This window comes from Melanostigma gelatinosum, assembly GCF_949748355.1.
Source record: "Melanostigma gelatinosum genome assembly, chromosome: 7".
Classification (NCBI taxonomy): Eukaryota; Metazoa; Chordata; class Actinopteri; order Perciformes; family Zoarcidae; genus Melanostigma; species Melanostigma gelatinosum.
Window position 1 is genome coordinate 1,788,576 of NC_136640.1, and position 25,000 is coordinate 1,813,575.

At 45.1% G+C, this 25,000-nt stretch overlaps 2 protein-coding genes across 7 annotated transcripts in view; both read left to right on the forward strand.

The window, feature by feature from the left end:
- The window catches only part of tbcela (tubulin folding cofactor E-like a), an 11,595-nt gene extending 7,054 nt beyond the window's left edge, over window positions 1-4,541 (forward strand). Inside the window, exons 10-11 of the mRNA XM_079271252.1 lie at window positions 1-13; window positions 403-4,541. The exon at window positions 1-13 is cut by the window's left edge and continues 99 nt beyond it. Of these exons, the coding sequence (XP_079127378.1) occupies window positions 1-13; window positions 403-630 (241 nt within the window). The 3' untranslated portion in view covers window positions 631-4,541. The remainder of the gene's footprint in view (window positions 14-402) is intronic.
- A 1,334-nt stretch (window positions 4,542-5,875) lies between these two features.
- The window catches only part of LOC306780240 (ubiquitin carboxyl-terminal hydrolase 2-like), a 31,771-nt gene continuing 12,646 nt past the window's right edge, over window positions 5,876-25,000 (forward strand). For 2 of the 6 annotated variants that reach the window (XM_079272528.1, XM_079272533.1), the window contains exons 1-3: window positions 7,918-8,072; window positions 8,511-8,690; window positions 14,463-15,313. In XM_079272528.1, coding sequence (XP_079128654.1) covers window positions 14,525-15,313 — 789 coding nt within the window. In that variant the 5' untranslated portion in view covers window positions 7,918-8,072; window positions 8,511-8,690; window positions 14,463-14,524. Of the gene's footprint in view, window positions 5,953-7,881; window positions 8,136-8,510; window positions 8,691-14,462; window positions 15,314-25,000 lie in introns of those variants that run through there. The other 4 variants (XM_079272532.1, XM_079272530.1, XM_079272531.1 and 1 more) reach the window with 4 other exon arrangements.

The window sequence follows — 25,000 nt, forward strand, 5'->3', positions numbered from 1 at the left end:
CAAAGTGGAACAGGTGTGTTTAGCTTTTCATCAACGTAGAATGACTCGACTACGAAGAGTATATTTAAATATGTGTTTGATAGATAAATGTTCAATTAGTGGCTCATGAGTCCAATCTATCAAACGCGTCATGTGACTCCACACAGGGTTTCTAATTCCCTCTTCAATGATGCACCAGAAGGGGCGGAGCTTCATCTCTCTATAGGTTTCCATGACTCACAAGTCACAGACTACACAACTCCAGCAAATCTATTATTATTAAGACTGGCAAGAGATTTAAAACAATATGTTTGCAACAATTCTACGTGCAGAATTAAAACATTCCCGGCTTTGACTTGTCATATTTATTCCGAGTGTCGTGTTTTTGTACCTAAAATGTATAACCTGTTGTGTTCGTGTCAGCTGAGCATCCGTCTGGACCAGACCGTGGCGGAGCTGAAGAAGCAGCTGACCTCGGTGGTCCAGCTGTCCACCAGCAGCATGAGGATCTACTACATCGACAAGTGCAGCGCCTTCGGTCCGGAGGAGATGAAGTACAACACGCGGGCAGTCCACTCCTACAGCATCCAGGACGGAGACGAAATACTGGTGGTGCCCAAGACCAAGGGACCCAAGCTGGTGACTCATTGATTGATTAATTGGATTATTTGTTGATTGGTTAACTGACGCCACAAAATAATTGGAAAATGGAGCAGCATCAGAGGCCCACAAGAAAAAAAAGGATGTGAACACCATCATGGTGGGCTGCAGCCATCGTGTCTTTTCTTTATTTCAGCTTTTTTATTTTGAGGGAGCATCCACTGGAGTGCTGTAGACCAATCTGTCCCACTGGAAACAGACTCGCAGTCAGCTAGCAGCTTTAGCGCCGCATACCAGCAAAGCTTCGCTGCAGCTTCGCTGCAGCTCTGTCTCTTTATTACCATCATGCACCTGCACAGGCAAAGCATCCAACACCACTACCCCCCCATTAGCGGTGAGTGAAAGTGGGCACAAGATGAGGAAGAGCAGCAGTTGTTGAAGGATCCTGCATGAAACACTGTTCAGTGCTGGGAGCGTTTCTGGCTTCATTCTGTCGTACGGTAGTGTGATGTTTCTGTAGAAGACGCTGCATCACATTCAGATCGTTATACCAACAAAGTCAAACATCAACAAATGAACAGTCAGTGTAAAGTGCATCACAGAATATGCAGATCATAGCTCCTTAAAGAAAGGAATACTTCTCCCACAAAATGACCATTTCTTTATCAATTACTCTCCCTGTTTACCTAAGAATCCTTGAGGAAAACCGTCTCTCGTGCCTCCACAGTGAACCAAGAATCAGAAAACAGGAGTAAAACCGTGATGAATTGCAGTAAATGGAGCTTTAAAAAACATCCATTGACGTGCATCTTCGTCTACAATCTTGCCATTTAAAAGACTTCCGTCCCCACATTCTCCACCAGACAGTCGTTTAGGAAGTGTTTTAAACAGTAAGATTCACAACATTACACCACTTTATGACAAAATGGCTTCAGGCGTAGTGTGAAGACTATTTTAAGGGCGACGTTTCCTTCATCCTGTTGTGTGCTTTCTGGACTTGGGAGAAGGCTTGAGACCGGGTAGCGGGGGTCCTGTGGGGAGTTTGGGGTAAATACAAAAAAAGAAGAATCAACAAGAAGAAGAAGAGAAAGAAGAAAGAAAAGGAAGATTTTTGTGGGAGAGTAATTGATTTTGGGGACCTCAGAATTTTCTCTATGCAGACGATGTGGTTCTGTTTGCTTGTGACAACCATCATGCACCGGGGCGGTTTGTAGTCAAGATCGAAGTGGTTGTGATGAGAGTCGGTACCTAAGACTTTGAGTTTGTGGTTTCTCTGCTAGAAAACGGTGGATTGCTCCGTCTGGGTTGTGGAGTGAGTCACCATCCAACGCCGGGGGAGTTCAAGTATCTCAGGGTTTTGGGTAAACGGCAGTTTTTGGCGTCAACAGTGATGAAGATGTTGTAACAAACCATCTGAAAGATTCAAGACTCACCGGCCCTTCTACATTTCGACCCTCATCTGTTTTCATGAGCTTTTAGGGTACCAGAGAGAATGAGTGGACACAATTCGTCTAAAGAGAGAACAGACACCCGGAGGAAGCTTCGTCATAAAGGAGCCAGCTGATCAGGATCCTCCTGGAACGCCTTCCTTTGCAGAACCAGAACATGCTGGAGGAATTCTATATCTCGTCTGGCCTGTGAACGCCTCGGGAGGAGCTGTAAAACATCTGGGCTACGTTAGCTTGCTGCAGCCTAACCCCAGATGGATGGATGGATGTTTCCTTTATCACTGGGCTGATGCTGCTGTGTTTTGTTATCACTCAACGCACACTATGCACACATGTGGTGTAACTTTAATCATCACAGAGTAAATCGTTTTACTGACAATCATTCTCCTCCAATACTCAGTAGAACATGTTTCTAGTCTCTGATCATGTTTCATTGTAAACAACCAATCAGTGTTCAAACCAACAGGAGGAGAGCTAGTAACGTTAGCAGCACCGCTAACGGGTAACCAACAGGAGGAGAGCTAGTAACGTTAGCAGCACCGCTAACGGCTAACCAACAGGAGGAGAGCTAGTAACGTTAGCAGCACCGCTAACGGCTAACCAACAGGAGGAGAGCTAGTAGCGTTAGCAGCACCGCTAATGGCTAACCAACAGGAGGAGAGCTAGTAACGTTAGCAGCACCGCTAACGGGTAACCAACAGGAGGAGAGCTAGTAACGTTAGCAGCACCGCTAACGGCTAACCAACAGGAGGAGAGCTAGTAACGTTAGCAGCACCGCTAACGGCTAACCAACAGGAGGAGAGCTAGTAACGTTAGCAGCACCGTTAACGGCTAACCAACAGGAGGAGAGCTAGTAACGTTAGCAGCACCGCTAACGGCTAACCAACAGAGGTTCACTTCAGTTACACTATGATGCCTTCAGGCTCTGCTCATTTATGTGTTTCTCGTCTCTGATCTTTGATAATGCTACATTGTAAAAAAACAATCAATCTTTCTATTTCAAACATGATTTAAGTTCAGGTTGTATTGTATCATCCATCTGTTAGCTAAACCCGCTCATACAGATAGCTTTAATTAATTTGAGCTCATTCTACGTTCGATAAGGTTCCGTTTGTCATCAGCTTGTGTGTTCATGGTCGTTTTAAACTTGATGTACATATATATATGATGTTTTTACTAGTTTTTGCTGTTATCTATTTCAAATGATTATTTAGGCTTTTAAGAAGATAGCATTATTTTTTCCAATGCTCCATTTTTATGTAAGTCACATCATTTCATAATTTCTTTAAATACATTATGCTCTTGTTTCTTGGACCCTGTAGATGCTGAATCAGTGTACATGCTTTACAGTGTCTTCCAGTATTTTGTGCATCCACCTTTAAACCGCCCACAGTGATCTTCTCCTGTAAGCCTCTACAGCATTCCACATTTCACTTCATCCTGCACACGATAACGCCCACCAAAGACAGCTCACTAGGGTTATTATTATACTAATGTGGAATATACTCAGTATGTATTATACAGCATCCACCCTGTAGAAGAGGAGCGTTGATATCTGATATTTAGTGCTATTGATTTTTCCCTCTAGCGTCTGCGGAGCAGGAGATCCCAGACTCCAGATAGATATGAAATATATATATTCACATTTAGTGTTTGGAAACAAATACCTGTTAATGGAAACCTGACAGCTCTGTGTGCTTTTACCCTCCACATGCATCGATATCTCAAGTATGAAACCAGACTTCCCCGCCTTACTGTTATAGATATACTGATGTGTATTTAATAACACATGATACTGCTTTACTTGAACATTCGGAGGTGTGATATCAGGCTACGTGTGATGTGGTGCAGCAGCGACACTCAGCAGGTTAATACATTTACAACACGTGTGTCTTGGTTGTGATTAAATGAAGTACAGCCATAGAGTCGAGCACAGAGAGCTGCAGCATTACGCTCTGTCGTCCTCTTTAAAGTCACATGTCATTGTTTGCAGAGTGGGTGAGTTTTTTTTGGTATGCATGTAAGTTATTGATTTAATTGGTCACTTTACCTGCAAAGATTTATGGAATAATGAATTAGTTTTACGTGTAAATGAATTGTTTACCTGTTGAATTCCTCCAGATGTTGATGATTAGTATGTTAAGATGTTATTTACTGATTGAATGTGTCACTAAACCTGCTTAGAGTTATGGAATAATGAACTTCACACTAAGTGTTGATTTCACGTCTCTGTTGGATTCCTCTTGTCTTTAAAGAACACTATGCTGTCATCTGATGTATTTATTGCTTTCTGTTTTTTAAAGGGACAGTTCACCCCAAATCAGAACCACCTGTCGTGTTATTAACCAGTCTGGATTGTTTTGGTGTGTGTTGCCATGTCGCCGGTCTTCTCTCCAATATAATGAGAAAAAATCACATTTAAAAAACTCAACAGCGACGTCTTTTTCCAGAAGTCCTGACCCGGACACTCACGGTGCCCGCGGACCTTTCTGTGAGCGCTTCATGTAGGTACTATTTTCTTTCAACCATAGTTGAAGTAATAAAAGAATAAAGAAAGAAAATGAAGATTCATGACTAATAAAGCAACGAACAAAAAAACAAACGTTTGTTATTTATTAAGAATTTAACAAAAGCTCAGGTAATCTGCTTTGTGTGTGTTTGATAGATTCTGATTGGTACATTTTGTGACATCACCTTTTTCTAACCGAGACGTTTAAAACCAGAAACAAGAAGTCAAACTGACTGCTTGTTGTCCTTTATGTCACACTTTAATTCATAATCCAGAGATGAATGTGACATTTATATTGGTACCGCTCTCATACGTGAGAGTTTTATAAGAACATTTCTGAAAAGTGACTTCAAAGGAATCCTCGGAGGTGTAAAATATCATTAAAACAATAGGAAATCATTAACTGAAGTAGTCGTAACACCTCCTAACCCTTGAATGAACTCATCTGCTCGTGGCAGCCGGTGCATTACACACAGATCATGAATACGTTGAATGCCAGACATCTGGCAGCATTTCCTGTTTGAATGGAGACCTGTGAGACTAAATGGGTACCTGGATATTTCAGTAAATGCATCGCTTGAGTCATCAGCCGCTCTCTAAAAGTAGAGCAGCAGAGCTCACGTGGATCTCTGAGGGCTGTGTGTGACTATCGTGGTACAGACGGTTTGGGCTAAATGTGCAGGAGGTCCAGGTTTCATGTAACACCAGTCTGTTCAGAACCTGTGGCCATTAAAGCCTCACCCTTTATCGTCGGAGCCGATGAAGTGTTAAATGGAACAGAGTGAGTCCTCTTTCTTGTATTCGCGGACGTAGAGAGAGATCTGTCACTGAGTGGCCGTCTCCCTCAGCGTGTGACGCTTTGTTTCATTCACAGCAGCAGATGTTTCACAGATGGTTAAACTGCAGAATGATTCTATGACTCATTCACACATCACGGACCACGGGAGTCCTTAGTAAACTTATAAGAAACGATCTTAAGCAGCAACATCACAGCATGTTAGCAAATCAAATTAAGTTAAAGTTACTACTGTACAAGGAACTTTCACTTGTTCCTATTTATCCTCTTTAATATTAACTATTCCTTTCCTTACTTAAATCCGGTAGTATTACTTTAGTTTCTATACTGTTCAAAAATAATAGCAAAACTTCCCCCAAGGGTCAAATTACCATTGGAAAAAGTACAGGTTCCCGTATTTCCCATTGGCCACGAAAGCAGCATTTTCGCATCGAAAAAGCACTCTCTGATGTTTACACTCATCACCACGGTTACGGTGTAGACGGGGGCGTGTCGCTGACGCTAGCGGAGGTGTGAACCAATCAGATCAGAGTAGCTCTGTTACCGGACTGACGTCACGCGTTAAAGCGCACATTACCGTTAGTTGGTGGCTGAAACTCTTCAACTGCAACAAAATAAAGGTGAGTTTAGTAGAAGATGTGAGCTTACGTCAGTGTAGTGTTGCTTTAAAGCAGGTGACGGAGTAACGTGGTCCTCTATCGAGCATTAGCGATCACAGCGATAACAATGGTGTAACAAATAGCTCGTAACTACACCTTTAGGTGGTGGGGGTGGTTAGGACCCGGATGTTCTCCATTTGTGGAGGTGAGTGACTGCAGTCAAGTAGCCTAGCTACCACGTTGCATGTCGGGAATTTAAGTTAAATAACGTACCTTACACCAAAAAACACCATTTAACGCGTTTTAGAAGTCACAAAACATGACTTGACTTTTAAAAGACAGGTATATTAACGAGCTACTTATTAAAACATAAACTGTGGAATGTTTTGGGTGAAAATGAACAGCTAGAAGTCAGAAAGTTGTGTAGTATTTACAGTGAAATGTCTCGTTTACACACTTCAGTTTGCCGCGGTGGTGTCTGAACGCTACTGTTTAACTTGAGTTAAACCTGACGTTAGCTAGCTATATAACTAGTTGTAGGGTTATAGCTAGACTGGCTAGTTAACTAGTCGGTGTGCTACGCTGCTATTTGCCTCTACTCCGTCTATTAAGAACCGTAAACGGTCACACTGCAGTGCACCGGTGTTACGGCTTATCATGCGACCCTGTTAACTGGTGTTACGGTTTATCATGGACCCTGTTTAACAGGTGTTACGGTTTATCATGCGACCCTGTTAACTGGTGTTACGGTGTATCATGCGACCCTGTTAACTGGTGTTACGGTTTATAATGCGACCCTGTTAACTGGTGTTACGGTTTATTATGCAACCCTGTTAACTGACGTTACGGTTTATCAAGGGACCCCGTTAACTGTTTTAAACAGATGTCGTCACCAGTTAATTGGGTCGCTTGATAAACCGAAACACCGGTCGCCGTTATGTCTCCAGCTCTGGTGTCCAGCTCCTCCCGGTATCATGTAATGATATGACCCCTCACGGACACCGTCTTTTTTTCACATATACGTGAACTGGTTTCTTGTGCTGTAAAAAAACGTTTTTCATTTAAAAGTTTTGCAACTGTATTATAAAAGAAGATGTAACTTTATTAATTCTGAAGATCAAAGATTACACCAGAATTATAACACAAAACAATAGAATACAAATATAAACACGTGAAAAATAGTGTAATAATTATTCAATGTTAAAGAAGTAATAGTGTACAAAAATAGAATAACAGTGAGGTAAATAAAAACAAATTATATATTATAATATATATATATATATATATATATATATATATATATATATATATATATATATATATATATATATATATATATATATATATATATACAGTATACTAAATTGGAATAAGGGAGATAAGATGTAACTTTATTAGTCCCGAAGGAAATTCTTGTGTCAGAGTTCACGACAACTATTAAAATATAAAAAGTCAATTACAACAACATAAGATTAAAAGGAAGAGTAAAAATATGAAGTGTATAAGAAGTAATACAAACACATATTGGAATAAGTGAGATAACGTAGAAGATAAGTTGTATAAAGATGAAATACAGTTTGTTACAATCAGCTGTGACAGTGAATCACTTTGATGGGTCGAATGTGACAGAAACGTCTCACTCCAGACTTTACTTTCTGTGAAAAGCCAGCGTGGTGGACTCCATGTAACTCGTGTAACTCGTGTAACTCGTATAACTCCTGTAACTCCTGTAACTCATATAACTCATATAACTCATAACTCCTGTAACTCATATAACTGATGTAACTCCTGTAACTCGTATAAAGAGCCTCCATGCTCGTCCTCTCAGAGCTAATTGGAATGCCGCTGCGTGTTGCGCGCCCTGCAGAGGGTCACAGGACGTCTGCTATATTTACCGGCCGTGTAACTCGATCTGTGTTGTTCTGGAGCGCGGCGCTCACGCTCTCCTCTCACAGCCTCAGCAGCTCCTCATTGCTGTCCGTCCTATCGGCCCGGCCGCTCACAAGGGTGAGCCTCTGCACTCAGCTTCCTCCCTTTCTCTGTCCGTTGAATGCTGTGTGGGCTGCTGGTGCGTCTTCCTCAGGAGATGGTGATACAGGACGAGAGGATAACGTTCTAGAAAGGATTGTTCCAGAAGAACTGTGAGCAGCTCTGCAGGCCATGTCCTCAGTAGGATAGTGTACATGAGGAGCTGGGTGTGGAAGGTGAAATATGAGCCACCTTAATGCAGATGTACGAGATGGAGTCCAACTATCGGCTTTCTCTCTACCTGAGCTTTATATAGTTCCAGATTTTGATATCACGAGCTGAAGGACGCACCATTAATCTTTCATGGTGGGACATGAAATCTGGAGAATGTGTTGATCGGTGTGGTCTGAACTAGCTGAGAGAGAGAAGACAGAAGGACAGGTTGATTTCTGCTAGATTCTTAGTTCATGTACAGGCCTGAAGGCGACGTGATCTTCTCCTCAGGGACGGACTTCACTGTCCCACCACATGATATCAGAGCTTCTCGATATTATTGCCTACTTTTATATTTTAAGATGTGTAACGCTGCTGCTTCACTGTGTTGTCCACAGGAGTGATCCGTGTCAGAAAGCCTGTGAGCGAGTGTGTGTGTCTGCGTATGTGTGTGTGTGTGTGTGTGTGTGTATATATATGTGTGTTGACACCGCGGGGTAGCAACAGTACGATGAGCTGCCCAAGAGCCATTACTGCCTATGGGGACTGACACACACACACCGCTACAACTACAGCAGGTAACTACACATACATGCTTAAACACACACACACACACACACACACTGTCCAGTGTGAAGACCTGAAGGCTTGAGGTGTGTCCTCAAGTACATGTCGTTCATAGTGCTTTCATGTTTTTGTGTGTAAGGGCAGAGAACCTCCGGCTCTGAAGAGTGAAGCCATTTCTTCAAGTGTGTTAAAGCTGCATTCTCTCTAGTGTCCACCAGGGGGCGACTCCTCTGGTTGTATAGAAGTCTATAGAAAATGACTCTACTTCTCTCTTGATTTATTACCTCAGTAATATGGGGGGGGGGGGGGGGGGGGGGGTCCCTGCTGAAGCTTATATAACTAGTGAATAACAGCCTTGAAGTGAAGTGTGGTTGTGACAGACATCAGCAGTCTGTTATCCGCTCACATGTCAGGGTAAATATAGCAGCGCTGCTCAGAGAGCCCCAGCATGATGTCACAGCGCTCTGTGTTTGTTTAGATGCTGCAGCTGTTCTGATCAGCTGTTATTAGTCTACTGTCACAGAGCAGAGAGGAACAAGAGGCTTCAGGTCAACACTGAACAATACAATGAATAAGTCAGTCGTAACACAGACACACAGACACACACACACACACAGTAACACTCACACACACACTCTCACACACACACACACAGTAACACTCACACACACACTCACACACAGTAACACTCACACACACACACAGTAACACTCACACACACACTCACACACACACTCACACACAGTAACACTCGCGCACACACACACACACTCTCACACACAGTCTCACACACACACACACACACACACAGTAACACACACACACACACACACACACAGCAACACACACACACTCTCTCACACACAGTAACACTCACACACACAAACACAGTAACACTCACACACACACTCTCACACACACACTCAACACACAGTAACACTCACACACACACACACACAGTAACACTCACACACACACTCACACACAGTAACACTCGCACACACACACACACTCTCACACACAGTAACACTAACACACACACTTACACACCAACACTCACACACAGTAACACTCACACACACACACAGTAACACTCACACAGTAACACTCACACACACACTCTCACACACAGTAACACACACACACAGTAACACGCTCACATACACACACACACACACTCTCACACACAGTAACACACACACACAGTAACACGCTCACACACACACACACACACAGTAACACTCACAGACACACTCTCACACACAGTAACACTCACACACAGTAACACGCTCACATACACACACACACACACACACACACAGTAACACTCACACACAGTAACACACTCTCACACACAGTAACACTCACACACACTGATGTTACATTCATATAATGTCACCTCGGGCCGCGGTTTCCTGCGTCATCACACACACTCCTGAGATCATCTCTGCTCTCTGATTGGTCGGGAGGAGAGCTGAGGAGGACGATGTATAAACTGTGACTCACTTACAACAGATAATACATCAGATCACTATTGACAAGAGGAAAGTCTCTGCAGCTCTGTGGAAGCTGGTTCTATGTTGGTGTTGGTCACCTGGTGACTGTTGGTGTGTTCGTCCAGTGTTCAGCAGGCTGGTGAGAGCGCAGAGAGGGAACCAGACCTCTTCAAACACACAGACCCCGTTCACTAACACACAGACCCCGTTCACTAACACAGAGACCCCGTTCACTAACACACAGACCCCGTTCACTAACACAGAGACCCCGTTCACTAACACACAGACCCCGTTCACTAACACAGAGACTCCGTTCACTAACACAAAGACCCCGTTCACTAACACACAGACCCCGTTCACTAACACAGAGACCCCATTCACTAACACACAGACCCCGTTCACTAACACAGAGACTCCGTTCACTAACACAAAGACCCCGTTCACTAACACAGAGACCCCGTTCACTAACACACAGACCCCGTTCACTAACACACAGACCCCGTTCACTAACACACAGACCCCGTTCACTAACACACAGACCCCGTTCACTAACACAGAGACCACGTTCACTAACACAGAGACCCCGTTCACTAACACACAGACCCCATTCACTAACACAGAGACCACGTTCACTAACACAGAGACTCCGTTCACTAACACACAGACCCCGTTCACTAACACAGAGACCACGTTCACTAACACACAGACCCCGTTCACTAACACAGAGACCACGTTCACTAACACAGAGACCCCGTTCACTAACACACAGACCCCGTTCACTAACACACAGACCCCGTTCACTAACACAGAGACCACGTTCACTAACACAGAGACCCCGTTCACTAACACACAGACCCCGTTCACTAACACAGAGACCACGTTCACTAACACAGAGACTCCGTTCACTAACACAGAGACCCCGTTCACTAACACAGAGACTCCGTTCACTAACACAGAGACCCCGTTCACCAGCACAGAGACTCCGTTCACCAACACAGAGACTCCGTTCACTAACACAAAGACCATGTTCACTAACACAGAGACCCCGTTCACTAACACACAGACCCCGTTCACTAACACAGAGACCCCGTTCACTAACACACAGACCCCGTTCACTAACACAGAGACCCCGTTCACTAACACACAGACCCCGTTCACTAACACACAGACCCCGTTCACTAACACAGAGACCCCGTTCACTAACACACAGACCCCGTTCACTAACACAGAGACCCCGTTCACTAACACAGAGACTCCGTTCACTAACACAGAGACCCCGTTCACCAGCACAGAGACTCCGTTCACCAACACAGAGACTCCGTTCACTAACACAAAGACCACGTTCACTAACACAGAGACCCCGTTCACTAACACACAGACTCCGTTCACTAACACAGAGACCCCGTTCACTAACACAAAGACCACGTTCACTAACACAGAGACCCCGTTCACTAACACACAGACTCCGTTCACTAACACAGAGACCCCGTTCACTAACACACAGACTCCGTTCACTAACACAGAGACCCCGTTCACTAACACAGAGACCCCGTTCACTAACACAGAGACCACGTTCACTAACACAGAGACCCCGTTCACTAACACAGAGACTCCGTTCACTAACACAGAGACTCCGTTCACTAACACACAGAGACTCCGTTCACTAACACAGAGACTCCGTTCACTAACACAGAGACTCCGTTCACTAACACACAGAGACTCCGTTCACTAACACAGAGACTCCGTTCACTAACACAGAGACTCCGTTCACTAACACACAGACCCCGTTCACTAACACAGAGACCACGTTCACTAACACAGAGACCCCGTTCACTAACACAGAGACTCCGTTCACTAACACACAGACCCCGTTCACTAACACACAGACCCCGTTCACTAACACAGAGACCACGTTCACTAACACAGAGACCACGTTCACTAACACAGAGACCACGTTCACTAACACAGAGACCACGTTCACTAACACAGAGACCACGTTCACTAACACAGAGACCACGTTCACTAACACAGAGACCCCGTTCACTAACACAGAGACTCCGTTCACTAACACACAGACCCCGTTCACTAACACACAGACCCCGTTCACTAACACAGAGACCACGTTCACTAACACAGAGACCACGTTCACTAACACAGAGACCACGTTCACTAACACAGAGACCACGTTCACTAACACACAGACTCCGTTCACTAACACACAGACCCCGTTCACTAACACACAGACCCCGTTCACTAACACAGAGACCACGTTCACTAACACAGAGACCACGTTCACTAACACAGAGACCACGTTCACTAACACAGAGACCACGTTCACTAACACAGAGACTCCGTTCACTAACACACAGACCCCGTTCACTAACACAGAGACCACGTTCACTAACACAGAGACCCCGTTCACTAACACAGAGACTCCGTTCACTAACACAGAGACCCCGTTCACTAACACAGAGACCCCGTTCACCAGCACGGAGACTCCGTTCACCAACACAGAGACTCCGTTCACTAACACAAAGACCATGTTCACTAACACAGAGACCCCGTTCACTAACACACAGACCCCGTTCACTAACACAGAGACCCCGTTCACTAACACACAGACCCCGTTCACTAACACAGAGACCCCGTTCACTAACACACAGACCCCGTTCACTAACACACAGACCCCGTTCACTAACACAGAGACCCCGTTCACTAACACACAGACCCCGTTCACTAACACAGAGACCCCGTTCACTAACACAGAGACTCCGTTCACTAACACAGAGACCCCGTTCACCAGCACAGAGACTCCGTTCGCCAACACAGAGACTCCGTTCACTAACACAAAGACCACGTTCACTAACACAGAGACCCCGTTCACTAACACACAGACTCCGTTCACTAACACAGAGACCCCGTTCACTAACACAAAGACCACGTTCACTAACACAGAGACCCCGTTCACTAACACACAGACTCCGTTCACTAACACAGAGACCCCGTTCACTAACACACAGACTCCGTTCACTAACACAGAGACCCCGTTCACTAACACAGAGACCCCGTTCACTAACACAGAGACCCCGTTCACTAACACAGAGACTCCGTTCACTAACACAGAGACTCCGTTCACTAACACACAGAGACTCCGTTCACTAACACAGAGACTCCGTTCACTAACACAGAGACTCCGTTCACTAACACACAGAGACTCCGTTCACTAACACAGAGACTCCGTTCACTGACACAGAGACTCTGTTCACTAACACAGAGACTCCGTTCACTAACACAGAGACTCCGTTCACTAACACACAGAGACTCCGTTCACTAACACAGAGACTCCGTTCACTAACACAGAGACTCCGTTCACTAACACAGAGACTCCGTTCACTAACACAGAGACTCCGTTCACTGACACAGAGACTCTGTTCACTAACACAGAGACTCCGTTCACTAACACAGAGACTCCGTTCACTGACACAGAGACTCTGTTCACTAACACAGAGACTCCGTTCACCAACACACAGACCTATCTATCTGCCTACTCCAGATCCATAAAGCTGAATTATTGATAAACCTGTTCACACACAGAGACACAGAGAAATAGGACACTCCCTCGCTGAACTCAACACCAGATTATTCAGATGCTGGCTGTTGTGAACAAGAGCCTCTCTCTCTCTCTCTCTCTCTCTCTCTCTGTGTCTCTCTCTCTCTCTCTCTCTCTCTCTCTGTCTCTCTCTCTGTCTCTCTCTCTCTCACTCTCTCTCTCTGTCTCTGTCTCTCTCTCTGTCTCTCTCTCTCTCTGTCTCTCTCTCACTCTCTCTCTCTCTCTGTCTCAGTCTCAGTCTCTCTCTCTCTCTCTGTCTCTGTCGTCTCTGCCTGGTTTCATCCCCATTTTAGAGGTCAAAATAGCTAGACCAGCATTTTTGATAAGGTAGAACACTGAATGTCTTGAGTGTAAATGAGTCTGTAAATGGGTTTCAGTAATGTAAAGGAAATGAAATTATCAGTAAAAGGGTTAAAGAGTGAGAAGATGCTGCTATCATCCTTTAAATCAGGACAATCAGTGGTTCACAGTGAGCGCAGCATCACTTTCATCATGTTCTGCCAGAAGAGTGGAAGTGTTTCCATCAGTGCTGCACATTGCTGAGTCATTCTGTGTCTTTGAAAGCAGATGAGTGCTGAGTGGAGCGCAGACGGCTGCCGTCTGCTGTCGTGTCCACGTATTGATCCGATGGTTGCCGATGAGTAACACTCGTGTCTCTCTTTTGCCGTTGGCTGCAGTCGATGCCGTCTCCCAGAGGCTCTCCCTTCTCTGTGGCTGTGAAATAAGCAGCATCAGCAGCATGTCCCGTGTCTCCGCCACCGCCAAGCGCTACACCAGCCCCTCCTCCTACACCAGCCCCTCCTCCTACACCAGCCCCTCCTCCTACACCAGCCCCTCCTCCTACACCAGCCCCTACAGCTCCTACAGCTCCTCCCTGACGCCGGGCCTCAGCTCCTACAGCGAGCGAGACCGGCTGTCGTCCTACAGGTCGCCCGCCTCCATCACCTCCTCCTCAAGTTACTCCTCCAGCTATCTGAGCAGCTCCGCCGCCCGCAGCCGCAACTACAGCACCTCCTCCTCAGACCCAGACCGAGGTCGGACCGTCCCGCGCACCGACATCCTCGGAAGCAGCAGCATCAGCAGCCGGCGGAGCGAGAGCCTCAGCAGAACCCCCGTCAAGAGCTATGGAGGCTCGGGGCTGAGCGGTGGGTCGGCCTACACCGGCTACAGTTCCTACTCTCCCTCTTCCTCGGCCCAGTCCAGCTACCTCTCCTCCTCCTCCTCATCGGTGGCCTCCAGCATCGCGCTCAGCCGCCGGAGATCCGTGTCCCAGAGTGACTTGAGCAGGGACCTGGCCTCCCTGGGCCTGAGCGATGCCTCCTCTTCTTCCACCAGCGCCCTGCGGAGCTACCGCAGTCGGGCCACCGACGTGGCCAACTCCTACGGCACCGGCTCCCGCCCGGGCTGCTCGGGCCTGCCGCGGAGCTCCACCCAGGAGGCCTTCAGCAGCAGCAGCAGAGGGATCAGCTCTTCGTCGTGGGAGCCGAGCAGTAACAGGCTGGCCGACTCCTCCGCCCGGGACTCCACGGTAAGACACATGCTTATTGAGGATTCATGTCCAGGGTTTCTTCATTTCTTCAGTTCCACACACACAGAGAAGCCCAACAACACACTGTTGTTCCGATTAATTTGGTTTGTTTCACAATGCCAGACATTTCGCTCTCTCGTGGCTTTAACATTCATTGATCGTAAAAATGACTCGTACGTCAAGACATCTCACAAGTTGCCTTATTTTTCTCTTGATATCTTCTTCTAACCGGAGGTCATTATTCCAGTATTGAGCTCAATGGCTGTTTGACAAACCAGCATGGACACCCGACCCTCTGCCGGACCCATCGGTCAGCTATAGCTTGCACCTCTGCAGGCCACCGTCCTCATCTCTGAACTCAGTAAGAATGACCCGAGCGGCCACGTCAGAAGGCACAACTGACCCACTTCCTCCTCAGGATTAGTCCAGATAAGCGCTTACATGAGTGGAGGAGGAGGAGAGAGTGGGTGGTAGGAAGGAGGAAGAGTGGAAAAGAGAATTAGTGGAAAGTGCTTTTCAGTGGATGTCAGGTAGTTAGAACCAAGAACAAACATCTCTGGATTCACTTCACTGTTAAAGGGACATAAAAAAGAATTCCGTTGTTCACATTCCTTCAACATTCTGTTTCTGTGAATGTTTTGGTCTCTCCAGTTATTGGAAGTCATAGAGAGGTGAAGTCCCGCCTCTGGGACCTTATTTCAGAAGAAATGTGTGCAGAAGTCAGCTGCGTTAGATATTGAACTGTGCCATGAATTAAACATGATGTTTCTCAATTTAAAAGATAATCTTGCACGTTGTACGCTTTAGATTTGTTCCAATCTCAAGCGTACAACGTGACCTCATCATTGAAAGTGTGTTAGTATCCAGTGGAGTCCTACAGAATCAGTGATAGTTTCATTTCCCCTGAAAATAGCTTTTTTTCTCCAAAGCAAGTTAAACTCTCAGAAGCTTAAAAACAAAAACACAGCAGACCCATGAACAGAAACAGAAACAGAACCATAGATAGCAGCTGACAGCAGTCTGCTGAATGACTGTAACGTAAGAACAGGAACATCATTGATGAATGGGTTTTAGAGATTTACAAACAAGAATAATAAAGTTGATTCTTTTCTTAATTATACTCAATACAATACAATCAAATATAATCTATAAGAGTACGAGTATCAATAACATGCAGATCTCTACCAGCTCCACAGGCTCATCAGCAGCTGTTTGGCACTTTTGCCAAAGCAGCAGTTCTTTAAATCCACGTGAGTGATCCAGAGGTAGCGTCTCTCCCCCTCCCCCTCTTCAAACCCCCCGCACACATGTCATCAGTCAGCAGGGTAGAGAACGCTGTGCACCTTCAGGAACATGTTGGGTTTAAATTTAAACCCTGGAGTCTAATGGGCCTAATCTATGTGAGGGACTCGAGCAGATAACCTCCTGGATATCATCGCTCTGCTTTACACCGGACTGCTGCACATCAGCTCTCACAATACAAGCATTGACCTTTTGTTCCCTCTCTTTCCACCTCAAGGATTTACACACACACACACACACACACACACACACACACACACACACACACACACACACACGGTTATCCTGGTGGAATGTGCTCGCTGGTTATTTGTTGTGTACACACTCTTGAGTTTGGATCATGAGATTACTGCTGAGGACGTGTTGTACTTCTCTACCCTGTAAACCAGGAATTAATGTTGCACCCACATGATCAGTAGCTTATTTATATATATTTATATGTCAAATATATACAAATATATAAATATATTTCACCAAATATATATAAATATAAATATATGTGAAAACAAAGGATCAGTCTGGTCTTTGGCTGTGTCTGAAATTCATGTTTTATGTCAGAATTCTGTGCAGTTTCTTTATTTTTTATACATGGAGGTAAAATGTAAGACAGCATCTTCCCCCACAGATGTCACCACAGACGCCCAGTTTGTAGTGCTGCCGATATATGGATATTACAATACTTTCATCGGTCATCAATCACAACAGAGAGGTGACGTACTGTCGTCAACAAGGAAAGAGAAATAATCCATTAATCACGCGTCTGATGTTTGTCCAGTTATAACACATTTAATACTTGACTTGTTTCTGTACAGGTCTTGTATGAAGGTAATAAAGTAGTTTATGAATATGAGAGATGAGTTTATAGCTAATTCAAACCCCTCCTGGTCACAGTCGAGGTTAGTTTATAACGCTACGATATGAACCGCGAGTGAAAACAAAGCCGTTCAAAATGCTTTCATTACAGAATGCTAATTTCTGGTCTTGTGATAATATCTTTTGAATTGACAAACATCATATTTGTAATTAATGGCACAATTCAAATAAGAACAAATAGTTATTTGACTCTCGTCATTGACTTCCATTCATATTTTTGGACTTTCCCAAATGGTGAAATATTCTTTAGAGTGAAGCCAAAGCTTCATGTGTTAAAGCTGCATTCTCTCTAGTGTCCACCAGGGGGCGACTCCTCTGGTTGTATAGAAGTCTATGAGAAAATGACTCTACTTCTCTCTTGATTTATTACCTCAGTAAACATTGTAAACATGAGTTTATGTCTCAATCTCTAGTTTCAAGTCTTCTTCAATACAGCATGATGTTCATTTAGTACATTATGGTCCATTTAGAGTCACACAGACCATAAAGCAGGGGATGCTTTAGGGCGGGGCTACACGCTGATTGACAGGTCTCTAGCAGAGACGTATAAGGCGTCTCTACGTCACTCCTCCTCAGTTGAAATAAGGTCACTTCCTGTTCACTAGTTGCAAAAAACCAAGATGGCGATGGCTAAAATGCTGAACTGAAAGCTTCAAAACATCAGCTCACAAAGCAACGAGTGACGTCTTGATGACTGCGTCCACTTCTTCTTAAATACAGTCTGTGATTAAGACGTTAAACAGAATGTACGGTTGACATTGATGAGCGTTCACTTTTAATATATTTAATATATATTTATATATTTTGAATTAATTCATCGGCCATATTTGATGACTTCCCAGAGGATCTTTTATTGTATTCATCCTCTTATTGTGACAAAGTGAAACCAACAGACCGCTGAACCCCTGGTGGACCACCAGAACATCATTAAAGACCCCTTTGCATTGATCCAGTTGAACAGCAGTGTGTCTTATAGCAGAGGTCTTCAACAGGGGGTCCGGGAAATGTTTGGTTGGTTCGACAATTCTTAAATTTATTTCAAAAATGTATTTATTTATTTTTATTTTTCCAAACATGAATCTGTTCAGTATTTTAATAGTTCAGTATTGTATGAAAGATAACAGGTATCTTTATGCATGGCAGTGGCACTAATAGGCCATCACTCATTTCACTCACATTTATGTTTAAAGTGAAAACATCAGTGTGAATGTCTTGTATGATGATTATCATGCAGTTAACAGACAATGTTGATATTGGCATTGGTATCAGCTGACAAGGTGTTTATGAATGTCAGTGGCTCACTGTACCTTACACATGTTTACAATAACAACATGAACATATGAACCTGTGTGTTATTAGAATAGCTCAGTATTGAATGCACAATAAAGAGGAATGTTTACCAGGCCCAGTTTAATATAAAACATTCCTTGCCCAGGTCCTTGTTGAAGACCCCTGTCTTACAGTATAAAACAGGACCAGAACCAGGAGGCTGTAGTCCTCCGTCATAGTCCTTCAGGCTGTTACGACAGCGTGCAGAAGGATGGACTCTGACGTGTAGCGCTGGAGGCGGCCGATGACGTGTGTTGTGGGGGCGGAGCTCCAAGTCCAACCTGAAACACAATATGCATTTATTACCATTCTTACAGAGCAAACACGCGACCTACCTGCTGCTCACCTGTTCAGTGGTTTTTACCTGTTTTATCGGCCCTCCGTACTGTTAGTAGCGTCATTTAAAGGGACAGTACAGGGCTTCTATTCGGCCTGATTTTGTAGCGTGAGCTCGGTTCCGTTATATGAATGAAGTAGCTCCGGTTCCTCCGTTAGCATGCGACAGTCGTCGTACACGGTGACCGTACCCGAGGAGCCTCCCCCGGCTATGGCTGCGTTCCCGTTCCTGAAGCAGGAGATGCGGAGGAAGGGCAGCGTGTCCGGCTCCGTGCTGGTGTCCACGTTCGTGGGGCTGCTCATAAACCAAGCCAAGGTAAGAGGCGGTGCACCGGGCTCCGGTCAGGAACGGAGCAATTCAACGTGATTCCGGTAAATATGTATGCACATACAGCGCGTTAAAGCTCGGTGGACTCCGGAGAGGGTGCTTCGTGAGTCGTCTGGTTTGAACTGTGAAACGATGCTTTCTGATTCTGATGTTATTCAGTCCTAGTCAGTGTGTGTAAACACACACGGCGGTAATAAGCAGAGTGAACGCAGGCCTGCTGTAATATATGAATACTGACAATAACTATGGTCACATGATGTCGAATGTGTTAAAGCTCATCGTTTCACACCGTGTGAGAGGTTGTGTTCATGTTCTGTGACTACAGATGTTATAGGAGCGCACAGATGTTCCTTCCCTGGTGATGGTCAGCATCCTGTCAGTTTTAGGTTGAAGTGAGTCATTTTGCAGAGGTAAGCCGCTGTTCCGGGATCAGTAGGCTGCACCGGCAGGTCACTGCTTACATAAGCGCGTTTAATCCTCCTCATACATTACAGCGGCTGTGGATCCACTGTAGGGCTGTGATGGGATACATCACCAAACAAGCCGCTCTCCGGCTGCTTCCATACGGACACATGGAGGTCTGAGTAGCACGCAAGATACCGAACCGGTGTGTGTGTGTGTGTGTGTGTGTGTGTGTGTGTGTGTGTGTGTGTGTGTGTGTGTGTGTGTGTGTGTGTGTGTGTGTGTGTGTGTGTGTGTGTGTGTGTGTGTGTGTGTGTGTGTGTGTGTGTGTGTGTGTGTGTGTGTGTGTGTGTGTGTGTGTGTGAGTGAGAGAGCCAGTTCAGGATCTATATGATGATCAGTTATGTGGCTTCCTGCTTCAAATATCTCCACAGGTTGGAGGAAGCTTCTGAAATGATTTCCCCTCATGTTAGAAAGGCTTTTTCACAATAATTTAGATAAACTCCTGATGAACCAGGTGGACTCTGTGGAAGACAAAGAATAAAGGCAAGGCAGGTTTATGTAGATTCTATTGTTATTATTTATTATTTTATTTTATTTCATTTCAATTCAATTCAATTCAATTTATTTAAAAGGGACCATGTACAGTTTAAACATAAACATCTCCATCCGATGCACTGTACCAGATTGTATCTTAAGCTAATTTGCATCTGCAGTCCATTGGCAGGTCAACAAGGACAAGACAACAACACAGTAAAAGGAAAAGACATAATCCAGAGATACACCACAAAAACATGCAGGACACCCAACACAACGCCACACACAAATAACACATCAAAAATGAATGTGTGTCCATACAATCAAATCATAAAAGACTACAAGAATGGAGGTCAGTGTTGTGCAGTTTTTAACAGACTTTTCAAGTTGGCTTTAAAAGTGCTGATAGAGCTGCTGCTCCTCACAGCTTCAGACTGTTCTACTGCTGCTCCTCACAGTATACAACAGTGTCACATATACAACAGTGTCATCTGCATACATTTGCAGTTCTACATCCTGACACTGTTGAGGGAGATCATTCATATATAGACTGAATAATGAGGGAGCTAACACTCACCCTTGTGGAACACCCATTGTGCATTTCAGGTTGCTGGACAGGGCGTCACACATTTTAACACATTGCTTCATTTGATAAATAAGAAGACATCCAAGCCAGTGCTCTCGGTGAGAAGTTGAACGCAGAGTTTCGATATTAACACATCGTGATTGACTGTATCAAAAGCTTTGCGTATCTAAAAACACAGCACCAACTGCTCCTCCTTTATCGATGTTTACAGGAGGATGTTTATGTCATGATGTCTGTAATTAAAGGACAAAAAATGAACCAAATAAATGTAATCACTCCATAAATGATCTGCTAATGAGCGATATGTTGTTCTGTGCTGATGTCTCTTCAGCTCTCGTTGCTGATGCACCTTCAATCACAGCATCAGTGTTGTTACACTGAGATCTAACAGCTGTGTTAGCGTGCGTGTGTGTGTTAGCGTGTGTGTTAGCGTGCGTGTGTGTTAGTGCGTGTTAGCGTGCGTGTTAGCGTGCGTGTGTGTGGAGCTGCTGTGTGCCAGCGTTGTGTAATGAGGAGACATTAAACCACACGCTCAGCAACTCTCTCTGTTGTGTTGTCTCTGTCCACCTGCTCCTCTCCTCCTCCTCCTCCTCCTCCTCCTCTCCTTTGTATAGTTTATTATTATTATTATTATTATGTATGTTGTTTGTTGTGGCTCAAGGGGGGCGGCGCCCTAGCGCCCTCTATTGACCAGCCGCCACTGATGTTTTCAGTGTTTCATCACCTGAAAATGAGAGCTGTTGTGTTTTTGTTTATTGTTATTATATCTACACACTTGAAGGATTAAACCATTTATCATTTCACAAATAAATATGTCGTCCTGCTGGTTTATAACTTACTCGTTCCCTTATGTAAGCCTTCTTCTCAGTTTGTTCAAATGTCAGAGATGAAGAGCAACGCTTATTGGTTTATTTGTATTTCTTTATATATATACTACAGTAAAGTGTGTGTGTTCCTCCCTGGCAGTAACTGTCAGTGGGAGTAACTTGGCAGTGGATGTTTGGTATCATTTCTGAGGTGCTGTCACGTTGTTACACATTAGTGTTTGGTGTGTGTGTGTGTATTTGTTTGTTACACATTAGTATTTGGTTATTTTCCGTTTACTTTGTGTGATCCTGCAGTGAGCTGTGATGAGGCCTCAGTGTCACGTCCACACAGCCTGTTAGCTGTTAGCTGTTAGCTGTTAGCTGGTCGCTGTTAGCTGGTCGCTGGTCGCTGTTAGCTGTTCGCTGTTAGCTGCTCGCTGCTCGCTGCTCGCTGCTCGCTGCTCGCTGTTAGCTGTTAGCTGCTCGCTGTTAGCTGCTCGCTGCTCGCTGTTAGCTGTTAGCTGGTCGCTGCTCGCTGTTAGCTGTTAGCTGTTAGCTGTTAGCTGTTAGCTGCTCGCTGTTCGCTGTTCGCTGTTCGCTGTTAGCTGGTCGCTGGTCGCTGGTCGCTGGTCGCTGCTCGCTGTTAGCTGGTCGCTGCTCGCTGTTCGCTGTTAGCTGTTCGCTGTTAGCTGTTAGCTGCTCGCTGTTAGCTGTTCGCTGTTAGCTGCTCGCTGTTAGCTGTTCGCTGGTCGCTGGTCGCTGGTCGCTGCTCGCTGTTAGCTGGTCGCTGCTCGCTGTTAGCTGTTAGCTGCTCGCTGCTCGCTGTTAGCTGGTCGCTGGTCGCTGCTCGCTGTTAGCTGTTAGCTGTTAGCTGTTAGCTGCTCGCTGTTCGCTGTTCGCTGGTCGCTGCTCGTAAACTGTGCTGTTACTGAGGGTGAATCGTTTCATCCTTCTGTGTGCTCTTTAGATAGAAGAAGTAAATATGTTTCACAGTTAAGGGTCAACGCTGAGTGTGTGTGTGTGTGTTTGTGTGTGACTGTGTGGCTGCTAAAGGGCTCCATTCACCACAGTGGAATTTACAGGAAAGCAGGATTTAGATAAGCCATGTTTCATTAAACTGCAGGTTTTTCCACTCAACACGCTGACTCTCCTCCTGAGTCACAGCCAGAGACTCGCCAGAGAGTTATATATTATACCATATTTATATATATATATATATATATTATAATATAATAATATAATACTATTATATATTAGTGCTGGGCAAAGATTACAATATTTAATCGCGATTAATCTCATTGTTATGCGCAACAATGAATTCAAAAGTAGTGTATTGTGCACTTTTATTTAAAAGTGCTGCTATATGAACAAAAGGTCCATAACGTTTGGTTTAAACACTTTAAACACATCAGCTTTTGGTTTCCAGGCTTCACATCTTGTGTTCCTCATCTCTGTAACTACAGCAGCTGTTCAGTGATAAACAGCTGATCAGCAGCAGGTGAACACAGAGCAGCGCTGAGCAGGTAGAGAGCAGTGGAGAGTGGACAGAAGCACGACTCCAGTGATGATGATCGTGATCTTTAAAACACGAGTCCGCTATAAACCTTTGGGTTTTGTGCTGTTTCTCAAACATCTGCATCTGAGGCCATGTCCCTGATGTTTTCTAGCGCAGTGGATTCATCACATGAATGTCCTGTAATCCGTAGTTCAGGTGTGCCTACATGCTGATCAATCAGAGCAGCGCTGTGTTGCTCCTCTCTTCCATCAGACAACATTCAGTCTGTTTGTTTAAAGTCAACCAAATATCAACATTGATGAATTGATTGGAGATGAACTGGAGGAGCAGGGATTCATACGCACAGCAGAAGAAGAGAAACCATCTTTAAGTCCTCCGTTGGCTGCATCAGAGATCAGGTCCTCTGAAGGCAGCTGGGAGCCTCTGGCTGGGGTCACTCTGTGGTGACGTTGAGCCTCAGCTCTCCGGCCGACCTCCGGCTGACCTCCTCGTGTTGACGCTTAGCAGACCGAGGAGAACGTTCGCATATCACGACGAGTCACCGCGAGTCTCTCCAGCACCGATATAGACCAGGTTACATCACCTGACCGCCTGACACCTGTCATGTTTCTACTTTACAACACCCTCTGGCCCAGAACCCCAGAACCCCAGAACAGACTCTACAGAAGAACCCAGGAGAGAAGTGCAGCAGAAGTCATGTGAGCAGACAGATGCGTAACAGAGAGACTCAGACTAACTCACCTTCATGCTCCTTCTCACTAGTTACAGCTCTAAAATGTCATGTTGAACTTCCTGTTTGCTGGAGTGAGTGCAGCGCTGCATGCTGGGAGAGTTTGCCGGGGCTCCTCTCAGTAAAGGTGCGTTCCTTCAGCACAGCGGGATGGATCAGGCCACCTCTCTGCTCCGCCGTTACCATGACCACAGACATTACTTCTGATTCAGAAACCATGAAAGAAGACGTGATCAGGACGAGACAAAGACGTCGTCCTCGTCTCCTCGCTGCTCAACCCGCCCACACGCTCGTTCGTCTCCTGCTCAGTTCTATAACCAGCTCAACTTGTTGCGTAACCAATGCACCGGATGTGATGTCATAGGTTCTGCAGAGCCTTCTGGACTCTTCAGAAGTCATGATGATGTGCGTAGTCTGTCGCGCGGCGCTGAGATCAACACTCTTCATTTGGTTGTTTGTGGATAGTTTGAGCTGATTCTGTCATCTGTGCATTCATCACCAGCTGACCGTGATGAAGACACAACACGCACATGTATGTGTGTTTGTCACGTGTCTGGGTTTGCTCAGGATACCAGAGAGGATGAATCAGCAGGGGTCACTTCACAGCACGCTGTAGCTTCCAGAGGAGAGGTGGTGGTGACGTTAGGCTGCTCACAGGGCGATGGTGAGTCCTGCTCATGAAGACGGCTCCACATGTGTCCTTACTGTGTCCTGAACAAGTTATTAACGGAGGAAGTAGTTCCATCATCTCTGAACTTCTCTATCTAAACGTAACACTTGGTGGTGAATGAGAGAAAGAATGCTGCCAACAGTATCATCAGAGTATTTCAGATCACAACTACTTCATTCACGCTCACTGATCAGTTTGAGGTGAAACTCTGCAAACAAAGGTTTGAAGGTTTAAAGTTATTCATGCACGTCAACACAAGAATTAGACAAAAG